Source organism: Camelina sativa, chromosome 6 (genome assembly GCF_000633955.1).
Source record: "Camelina sativa cultivar DH55 chromosome 6, Cs, whole genome shotgun sequence".
Lineage (NCBI taxonomy): Eukaryota > Viridiplantae > Streptophyta > Magnoliopsida > Brassicales > Brassicaceae > Camelina > Camelina sativa.
In genome coordinates, this window is record NC_025690.1 from 22,734,145 (window position 1) to 22,745,370 (window position 11,226).

At 37.0% G+C, this 11,226-nt stretch overlaps 2 protein-coding genes and 1 pseudogene across 3 annotated transcripts; 2 read left to right on the forward strand and 1 right to left on the reverse strand.

Annotated features, from left to right (window-relative positions):
* On the forward strand, positions 1,064–4,632 carry LOC104782591 (polyglutamine-binding protein 1). 2 transcript variants are annotated; one of them, XM_010519281.2, is made up of 12 exons: positions 1,064–1,321; positions 1,427–1,461; positions 1,588–1,669; positions 1,771–1,852; positions 1,933–2,126; positions 2,279–2,353; positions 2,528–2,678; positions 3,002–3,221; positions 3,348–3,440; positions 3,810–3,926; positions 4,086–4,137; positions 4,246–4,632. In XM_010519281.2, exons 1-12 carry the CDS (start codon positions 1,187–1,189, stop codon positions 4,399–4,401), a joined length of 1,392 nt encoding a protein of 463 aa, XP_010517583.1. In that variant the 5' UTR covers positions 1,064–1,186; the 3' UTR covers positions 4,402–4,632. The 2 variants fall into 2 exon arrangements, with proteins under 2 accessions (XP_010517583.1, XP_010517584.1); XM_010519282.2 differs by lacking the exon at positions 1,064–1,321 and having other exon boundaries at positions 1,443–1,454.
* LOC109124788 (uncharacterized methyltransferase At2g41040, chloroplastic) lies at positions 4,863–6,769 on the forward strand. The gene is made up of 7 exons (XM_010519284.2): positions 4,863–5,207; positions 5,303–5,412; positions 5,513–5,653; positions 5,747–5,828; positions 5,903–6,211; positions 6,298–6,402; positions 6,485–6,769. The coding sequence occupies exons 1-7, from the start codon at positions 5,016–5,018 to the stop codon at positions 6,611–6,613; spliced, it is 1,068 nt and encodes a 355-aa protein (XP_010517586.1). The 5' UTR covers positions 4,863–5,015; the 3' UTR covers positions 6,614–6,769.
* On the reverse strand, positions 6,912–11,128 carry LOC104793012 (annotated as a pseudogene).

Consider the following 11,226-nt stretch of genomic DNA (forward strand, 5'->3'; position numbering starts at 1 on the left):
GGTTGTCCGTAAGAAACATTAGCATTTGTACAAACAAAAAGCAAAACATTAGCATTTGTTATGCAAAACATAAGTAAATTTTTTTTTTATATGTGTACGTATAACAAATAAAATAAACTTTTGGGAAATGCTATATCATATCTGATATCTCTTTTATAGTTATGTTAACATTTTGTTACTTCATCCAAAATATAGGGTATGATTCGTGAACCTGTTTCGTTAACAATACTTTCTTGTTATCTAATATATGAGTTTTTTTAAATATGGTAAAACGCGGTAAGCAAATGCCTTTTTTTTCAAAACACAGTATCACTTTATTGAAAAGTAAATATCTACAGATATGTGCATGTCGTCGTCGACTTACATCATCTGTACATGATGATGGTATGGTGCAAGAGACCGAAGACTAGTCTAAAAGAAAAAGAATAAAAGAAAAAGAAAAAACGTAATTATATGATGATGGTATGGCGCGAGAGACCGAAGCATGTGAAAAGACCATTTAAGCTTAGACTAAGGCTATGAATGGAAGACGGTTTTTAAATGGTTTTTAGATTATAGTTTTTGGTTTTTGATTTTTGGGATTTTAGTTTTTCTAATAAAGCTATTTTTTGGTTATTTTAAAAATATTTACATAAGGAAACATGATAAAAAAAAAGAATGGTAAGTTTTTTCTAAAATCGCCAATTATGTGGATTCTAGTTTTTGTTAATATTTGTAAAAAAAAGGTAAAAATTAGTTTTTTTTTATCAAAAAAAAGTAAAAACTAGTTTTCCTATTTTTTAGGGAATCTATTTAGTGTAAAATCTTGAATGGAGAAAAAAATGATTTTTGATAACAAAATCCAAAAACTATTTTAGAATCTACTTGCCAATTGGATTTGTGTTAATATGAGTGAGTCAATCAAATATGGAACTCGATTTTTTGAACCTGTTTCGTTGTTTACAATACTCGGATTCTTGTTATCTAATATATGAGCCTTTTTAAGATATGGTCCTTAGTGTATGGGCTTAATTGCTTAAATATGGGCCCAAATAAAAGCTAGGGTTCGCCGGTTCGGATTCTTTTTGCGGACTCTCTCAATCGCTCGTACTGGTGGTTTGTTGAAATTTGATTGGTAATCGGTAACGTTGAATCTCTCAGTGTCTAAAGGGTTTTGGATTGGGAGGTTGAAGGTTGAAACTGAATAATGGGAGAAGAGCTGCAACATCATCAGAATGGTTCTTCTGCTCATAACCAGACAACTAATTATGGTTATGGAAGCTCGCTTGCCTACGATCAAGACATTGAATCTGCCGCAAGCAATGCTCTTCTCCGAGAACAAGTACATATTATATAGTGCTTTCCTCGATTAAAAGTTTCCAAATTTTTCATTCCAGGACGTGTGGGTGAAGGTGGTTAAGTTGATTCATTGTTGTGAATTTTTCAGGAAATTGAAACGCAGAAGATTATACAAGGTCAAAGGTTCTGTCTTTCTGCTGTATAATGAACATATTGCTGTTCTTATCAATGGGAAATTGTAAATTTCGTGTCTTTAGTTGGTTTGTCTAGCAAATTTGTTTAAAAATTGAATCTTTCCCCTAATTTCAGAGAAGCTGGGACTTCAGTAGCTGGTGACTCTCAGCATAATACTGATATTCTTCGAGATCGTACTGACCCCAATGCTCTAAAGGTTTTTTTTTTTTTTTTTTTTTAATCCTCAAGCGGCTAATGGCTTAATAAGTCTTATCAGTCATGACATGAAGTTTTTAATACATAGTCGTTACTATGTAGGAACATTTGCTAAAGCTAACTGCAAATCATAGAGCAGAAACAGCGGCAAAGCGTGGTGGGAGTGTGAGTACATGCGGAGAAGGTTAGTCATAGCTCATGCATTTTTTGAAAAATTCACTAAATCTGTCCAATTAACGACTTTTATCTATCTATATATACTAGGTAATGTGGATGTGGGAAACGGTTATGGTATACCTGGTGGAGCTGCGTACGCGGGTCACTCTGAGCTCAGTGGGAAGCCTGAACCTACTACGGATGTTTCTTCAAACAATTTGCCTGAATATCTCAAACAAAAATTGAAGGCTAGGGGAATTCTCAGAGAAGGAACAGGGGCTGCTTCATCTAACACGCAAGATGTAATTATCCATCTCTCTCACACTTTTATCTTTAGCGGCATATGTTCGCTTATGACTTGACCATGATTCAACCCCTTTTGTTTCAGGTTATGTTATTATTATTGCTGACCTTTTTGACGTATTTGTTTGCTTGTGATTCTTTACTTTTCCAGGCATCAGCGGTTAGTTGGAATAGACAGACAAACTTACCTTTTCCGACAAATGCAAGCACCTTACCATTAGGATGGGTATGAATGATACACAATCAAAATGCTGCATGCTGGGAAACTGTATTGATTGTTTGAAATCCTTCAAATGCGTTTAGTACTGCCTTAATGCTTTAAGATGGCCACTTATGGTTCTTATGATGTGTTTATTCGTGTTAACTGTTAAGCCACTTAAACTTGTTCTGTTTTATTCAGGTAGATGCTAAAGATCCTGCAAGTGGTGCTACATATTACTATAACCAACATACCGGGACATGCCAATGGGAAAGGCCTGTTGAATTATCTTCCACCACGCCATCTTTGCCTCCTAAAGAAGATTGGATTGAAACACTTGATGAAACCTCTGGTATGCTATTTACTCATATAGTCATCATTATGACTATCTCTTTGCTAAATATGCATATGGACGATTATAAAAGGTTAATATGTTTCTCCTTTTAAATGAATTTTATAACGATCTTTATCACCGTGGAAAGAACCTACATCATCACATGTTAGAAAATAGGAATGAGGAAATCCTTGTGTTTTCTGCTGGAAGTTTGTGCACTCTTATGGAAGAGTCTTCTGATTTCTGTTGTACTGCTTACAGTACTCGCAATGCTTGCTTAATCTTTTGATCCGCTTTGGTTGCATCCCTGAGCTTTAAACCTTTTGATTCCTAATGCACAGGACATAAGTATTACTACAATACAAGGACACATGTGTCGCAGTGGGAACCTCCAAGTTCTTTACAGAAGCCTGCTTCCACAAACTCTAACAACGCTGTCACGCAAAGTACTGCTAATGGGAAGGGCGAGCATCATCCAGATCAGCTGCCAAGATGCTATGGATGTGGGGGATGGGAAGTGGGCCTTGTCCAGGGATGGGGTTACTGTATCCACTGTACCAGGTAGGAACCCTTTCATTTTCTTGCTATGCTTTTTGAGTTAGATTGCTCCATAGAGACTGCTCGATTTGAAGCTTATGCCTCTCTCACTGCCTTTGCTTACGGGGACTCATATTATATGGAACGCAGAGTTTTGAATCTCCCAGAACGTCAGTACCTGCCAGCAAGTTTAAACAACTTCACAAATGCAGGAGATTCTGCCCAAAAGCATCCGAATCAGAAGTAAGCTAGCTTTCAGAATCTGAAGTACTAAGATAAAGGTCCTTCTGGTCTATCATATTTCTTAGAAACTGAGTGTCTCATTAGAGAACGAGATTTGACTCTTGTTCATTAGAGAACGAGTGTGTGACTCTTGTCCTCCTCCACATAGCTGTTAGCAAATATCTAGACTACTCACTCGTTTGGATATAAGTCCTCTCATCCCTCTTTTCGGAAGGACAGAATCTCTGTTAGAGAGAGTCTACCAAATTTTCAACATGAAAATAAGGATGGAACACATTACATGTAGTAGTGTACCAAGACGTTTCCATTTGACTTACTCTTGTAATTTACAACTTACAAATGACGCAAAACTGGAAATGATTGAAACAGGTCCAGTTCAAAACCTCCTATGAAAAAGGGATTAGGCAAAAAACGTGCTCATGCCGATGATGATGAGGTGGATCCAATGGACCCAAGCTCTTACTCAGATGCTCCGCGGGGTGGCTGGTAATGTCATTACACCCATTTTAACCACTTTGTATATCATCGTTTATATTTCTATCTCTGCTACATCATCTGATCTGAGGAGAATTATATACCAAATGTCAAACCAAGCGTATTATACTAACATAACATCAGGCTGATCTAATCCTTCGCATCTTGCAGGGTTGTTGGACTGAAAGGAGTACAACCACGAGCTGCTGATACAACTGCCACAGTAAGGCCAATTGAGACTCACAAAAAAGCTTGGGGGTATTCTTACCTCATTAACTACATGGTGACAAAATCCAGTTCCTAACTTAGTGAGATTGGATATGTGTTTCAGGGTCCTCTGTTTCAACAACGACCGTATCCATCACCTGGAGCTGTTCTGAGGAGAAACGCAGAGGTGGCATCATCGCAGAAGAAGAAACCAAACTCTCAGTTCACGGAAATCAGAAAGAGAGGCGATGGAAGTGATGGTCTTGGGGATGCAGATTGAGAGAGCACGACTCATCTTTATATAAGATAGATCCCATGTCTTCTACTGTTTTGTCTGTTGCTTTCTCCATATATGATAGTGAGAGTAGGCTGTTTACTAGTTAATGAACACGATCGAAGTGTAATCAGATGTATTTAAGCACTGGGCTCAGTGGTGTTTTGTATACATATAATCACCATCAGTTACTTCAGTATCTTCCATCTTCAACAATATCCAGAAACATTCTCCTAATTCTCAAAGAGCAACATGTTTTTAGAGTTGATTGACATTTATGTAATGAACAAATTCATTGGTATTCTCGAATAATTAGTTTGACTAAGAAAGAATCAAAAGATACAAATGGTGTGACTTGTCAGTAAAGAGGCCATTCGATCATGTGGACCCAATTCAACCAAGTAATAAGAAAGTGAACGAATGGAATGGTGAAAACGAGAAGTGTGCGTGCGCCTTTTATTTCGGCTTAGCTTAAAATTCGGACAACACATTTAATGCTTCGGCGATTTTGTTGTTACAAGAAACGTAAAATTGTCTGAGCAAAAACAGATTCCGTATATATTGAGAGCCAAAACATATCTCTCTTTCTCTGCTCGTTGACTCTGTAACTCTCTGCTCTAATGGCGATGGCCGCACTAACAGCTTCGTCTTCTTCTTCTGCTATAACTCTCCTCAACAAGCCTTTCTTACCTAACCGATCTTCTTTCTTCTCCTCTCATTCACACTCTCCTCTTCTCCGATTCTCTGCTTCTTCTTCCTCTGTTCGTCCCCGTTTTTCTTCTGCCGCCATAAGCTCTGTTGCTCCCGAATCGGTGCGTTCTGCTTTTTTTTTTTTTCTTGATTTCGTTTACAAGCTTTGTAGATTGATTATATAGAATTCAAACGAGAGTTCAATGGTATTTTGCAGGACTTAAATAAAAATGGAACTCCACAAATTGAAATAGAGGAGACTCAAGTGTTTGCGTGTCCTGTTTGCTATGAACCACTTATGAGGAAAGGACCTTCAGGTATCAACCTGTAAGTTCTTGTTTTACCTCCTCACTTTGTTATTGGTTATATAGTTTTGTTTCTTTCTTTTATTTTTCTCTAAAGCTTTGCTTTTTGTGTGAATCTGCAGACAAGCAATATACAGGTCTGGATTCAAGTGTGGACAGTGTAACAAGACATACTCTAGCAAAGATGAATACTTGGATTTAACTGTCACTGCTGATTTGGATGATTATAATGAAGTCAAACCCATTACTACCGAGCTCTTTCGGTACATTTCTTTTTATCCACCTGTACTAACCATTTTCTGTTCTGTTAGCTAAGTCTTATTTGATCCTTTGTGTGTGTGTGTCTGAATGTGTAGGAGTCCATTAGTATCATTTTTGTATGAAAGAGGTTGGCGGCAAAACTTTAAGCGAAGTGGCTTTCCCGGTCCAGATGAAGAGGTATCTACATCTTTGGTCTTTTTTTTTTGTTGGTCTTGTTCTTTCCTCATGGTCTTAATACTTTGAAAATGCAGTTTAGAATGGCTGAGGAATACTTCAAAGAAGCAGAAGGTGGGGTTCTTGTGGATGTTAGTTGCGGAAGCGGTTTGTTTTCTCGGAAATTTGCAAAGTCCGGGAAATACTCGGGCGTGATTGCTCTCGACTACTCTGAAAACATGCTTCGTCAGTGCAAAGAATTCATCAAGAACGATGATACTTTCGACAACTCAACTAATATAGCGGTCGTGAGGGCAGACGTTTCTCGTCTCCCTTTCCCTTCAGGTTCTGTTGATGCAGTTCATGCTGGTGCTGCCTTGCACTGTTGGCCTTCTCCTACAAATGCTGTAAGTTCTTGAATTTTCTCTATAGCTTCGTAGTTGTTTTGCAAATGACATGACACTTGTTAAATTTTATTCTTGTTGGTTTCAAGATTGCTGAGATCTGTCGTGTTCTAAGAAGCGGAGGTGTCTTTGTTGGGACAACCTTTCTCAGATACAGTCCTTCGACTCCTTGGATTATTCGTCCTTTCCAATCGGTAAGAGAGAATTGTAATGATCAAAAGTGGTTATTCTATGTAAAGATTTTGATATTTAAGAATTTTGGATATATTGTTGCAGAGAATTCTGCAGAGCTACAATTACTTGATGCAGGATGAGATCAAGGATGTGTGCACATCATGTGGTCTCACAGATTATGAAGATTATATTCAGGATTCTTTTATTATGTTTACTGCTCGCAAGCCATAGAGAGACCTCTCTCTTCATGTAACTACATTTATATACACAATATACAAAATAACAGTAATAAACAAGTTGATGGAGAGTGATTTTTGTTTTTGGTGACAATTGCTGAAATCATTCATATATGAGTAGAAACAACTTTCTATTATTAAAACTCACAAATCCAAGAGTAGTTTCATCAGAGCACAAAAAATTTAAAACGCAATCCCGTTAACGAAAGAAGACAAATAAATTGAGATGAATCTTGCTAGTCAGATCAGATCAAAACTGTATCTGTTTGAAGCCTTGTGGGTATAGTCACGCCTTAGACAGCTTCTGTGGTTTCATGCGTCTTCTTTGTCAGTATCTTTGTCTTTGCGACAGCGGAAGTGGAAAAACTGAAGCAGAATCTGAAACAAAGAATAAAGGAAGTTAGAGCTCAGTGAAAAAGAAAGGAATCAAAGATCATGAAGTTGATGAGAGAGATTTGTATACAAGAAAATCAAGCACAACACATCCTCCTGCATCAACAAGCCATGGTAGATTAGGTGCAATTTTTAACCATTCCACACTGTTCACAAGAATGCTGCAACCAAACAGAAAAGGGAGTTAAACAGGTTCTAAGAGTTCAACCAGAGATTCTTTAGAGACTTAGAAGCATAAAGATTGTTGATCTTCACCTTCCAACATAAGTCATATTGCCAATTAATGCAAATAAGAACATCAATGGATTCAACCCCTGCAATTTCAAAGGAAGAGCATCAAATGGATTCTTCAGATACAACACTCTTACTTGCGCCGTATCATTAATACTTGCTTACCTCCACATGTCCTCTCCTCATCTGCCAAAAAGAAGATATCGGAAAGGAACATTTGATTTAGCTAAAACTGTTATAAACAATAGATCAAAAGAATAAATTAGTTATAGAAGATTCAGAAGCCTCCTCTTACATTGAGACATATTTGGGGAAGCCTTCCACCCAAGTAAATGGCTGCCATTGCCCAACCCAAAAACATTCCAGTTCTGCTGCTTTCTCCACCACCATGTTCTACTAAATTGCCGCTACTGACCTGAAATAGAACCAATACTAGTCACAGTTTACATTTACATTAATTTTATAGATTAAGAAAGGCTATCCAACATAAAAGCACGTAGACATGAAATGCATAAATTATAATNGTGCAATTTTTAACCATTCCACACTGTTCACAAGAATGCTGCAACCAAACAGAAAAGGGAGTTAAACAGGTTCTAAGAGTTCAACCAGAGATTCTTTAGAGACTTAGAAGCATAAAGATTGTTGATCTTCACCTTCCAACATAAGTCATATTGCCAATTAATGCAAATAAGAACATCAATGGATTCAACCCCTGCAATTTCAAAGGAAGAGCATCAAATGGATTCTTCAGATACAACACTCTTACTTGCGCCGTATCATTAATACTTGCTTACCTCCACATGTCCTCTCCTCATCTGCCAAAAAGAAGATATCGGAAAGGAACATTTGATTTAGCTAAAACTGTTATAAACAATAGATCAAAAGAATAAATTAGTTATAGAAGATTCAGAAGCCTCCTCTTACATTGAGACATATTTGGGGAAGCCTTCCACCCAAGTAAATGGCTGCCATTGCCCAACCCAAAAACATTCCAGTTCTGCTGCTTTCTCCACCACCATGTTCTACTAAATTGCCGCTACTGACCTGAAATAGAACCAATACTAGTCACAGTTTACATTTACATTAATTTTATAGATTAAGAAAGGCTATCCAACATAAAAGCACGTAGACATGAAATGCATAAATTATAATGTGCCACTTATGAGTACCTGCAAAAGCTTTCTTGCTGCCTGAACTACAAATACTCTATCTCTCTCTCCGAAAGCCACAGTTCTTGATTCACTTAGCAAATTGGGAAGGTTGAATGTTCCAAGAAACATGAACGCTGACACCTATAAGAGAATAATAATGTTATTCTTATTNAATTAATGCAAATAAGAACATCAATGGATTCAACCCCTGCAATTTCAAAGGAAGAGCATCAAATGGATTCTTCAGATACAACACTCTTACTTGCGCCGTATCATTAATACTTGCTTACCTCCACATGTCCTCTCCTCATCTGCCAAAAAGAAGATATCGGAAAGGAACATTTGATTTAGCTAAAACTGTTATAAACAATAGATCAAAAGAATAAATTAGTTATAGAAGATTCAGAAGCCTCCTCTTACATTGAGACATATTTGGGGAAGCCTTCCACCCAAGTAAATGGCTGTCATTGCCCAACCCAAAAACATTCCAGTTCTGCTGCTTTCTCCACCACCATGTTCTACTAAATTGCCGCTACTGACCTGAAATAGAACCAATACTAGTCACAATTTACATTTACATTAATTTTATAGATTAAGAAAGGCTATCCAACATAAAAGCACGTAGACACGAAATGCATAAATTATAAAAGTGCCACTTATGAGTACCTGCAAAAGCTTTCTTGCTGCCTGAACTACAAATACTCTATCTCTCTCTCCCAAAGCCGCAGTTCTTGATTCACTTAGCAAATTGGGGAGGTTGAATGTTCCAAGAAACATGAACGCGGACACCTATAAGAGAATTATCGAATGTTATTCTTATCCAATAATAAAACCGCTTGGATTTTGGAAATCAACACCAGGCATTGTGAAACAAGGCTAACCACGCATAGCAGTGATTTGGTGGAAGGAGGCAATGAAGGAGGTGAGGCATCCTCAGGAAGCAATGGCTCTTCAAGAGTTGGTTCACTGTGACCACGAGCCATTCTCTGAGCTAAGACAGATCCAGCTGGTGGTGTATGACTACTCGACAAGGATCTTGCCGACCTGAAAGAATTAAAACGTGAAAAACAAATTCTCAGAACCTTTGAACAAGTCAGTTGCTTAAATATATTTTCTTTCATCATAATGCTACAGTAGCCTAAGTAAAGAATCTAAATGGCATCATTACGTGTAAAATAGTTCTCTTCCGGTAAAACTATTTCTATGACTCCCAGGAATCATAGTGATAGGTGTCGTATGAACGCCACAAGGAGCAGTATCAGAGCTATTTCTCCATCGGCCACGAATTTTCACGTCGCTGCTTATGTTTGCAATACGTTCTGCTTCAACCTACACCAGACATTCATACTCGAGCTGTTTTAGTATCAACGCATAATTAACAGGCTACAAAAAAAGAAAGAACACTGCTAAGATAGGCATACCATCTGATTTCTTCTGTTTCTCAACCGGGGATAGATATGTCCGTAGTATATAGATTGAAGAAAGAGAACTGATGTAGTCACGGTATACAACTGCAAAGAAATCACACATATCAAGCAAAGATACAAACAAACACTGTAAAACATGAAGCTGCTTCTGTTTTTTGTATTATACCAGTGCCATGTAAAACTGTGTTGGAAGCTGCAAAAGAATTTAAAAGTTCAGAATTAGCTTTAAAGCAACTAAAGGTGAGATAAACAAGATTGAGGAAAATTGTGGTTCTGTAGATTCACTCACAGTAGCTGGTTCCATCAAGCAGCCAAGAAGATTGAAGATATCCCTACACCAATTTTAAAAAAAAAATCCCAATTCCTCATTAAACCAAAGGAGGTCGTCAATACACTCAATGAACAAGTAAAAAAGCAAAACTTTATTTAGATCATATTACCCAATAATCCACGTCGTTAAGAAAGCAATAGAGAGACCTTCAGTGGATTTCTCACTGTAATTAGTCATAATCTGAGGTATCTCAGCAACACCCCAACTGATAACACTAATGACACCAAGAGATAGTGACAATCCTTCTCTAAAACTGCTGTGGAGAACCATCTTCACAGCCAAGAAAATATCACAACCAAAAAAACCTGTGTAAACCCAAAAATTAAAAAAATAAAACCAAACAAGTCCCTTGGTGAGCAAAGATAACGTCTTTATAATTGTGTAAAACACTAATAAGAAGAAAAAGAGAGGTTTTTTAAAGAGGTAAGAATAGGAAAGAATATTTCAAACAGTAGAAAACGAATCCTAGAGAAATAAAAACTCCGTTAATAATTCAATGTTTTTGGTTTTATGGTATCTACTAGATTCACAAACAAAAAGACCCCACAAAATCTGAATATTCTCCCCACACACACAAAAACCCAAATCATCCCAGGATTCAGAGTCTTCCATTTAAGGTAACAGAATCGAAAAACGTTACACACAATCTGGTTTCGACATTCACACCATTGTTAACATACCTATTTCAATGAGACATCATCGATTCAATGATACATTACATTAGGAGAAACGAATACACAAGAATGAAACCAAAGTTGCTACCTTTTGCAGAAGAAAACCGTGAAAGGAGTGATTCGACGGGTTTTGGTTCAAAGATTTGGTTAAGCGTTTAAGAGGTGTTAGCTTTGGGTGACGACTGCTTTCGTTTGTCNTTTTTTTTTTTTTTTTTTTTTTTTTTTGGTTTCTTTTATGGAGATATCTTCATGTGTTCTTTCTGGAAAACACAAATCACCCTCACAGAGTTTTCTGTAATATCTTCCTTCAATTCCAAATATTGGAAAAAAAATACAAATATTATTTATTTATTTTTTCCCCGTGGTGTTTATTTTAATTTTTTTTTTTTTTTTTTTTT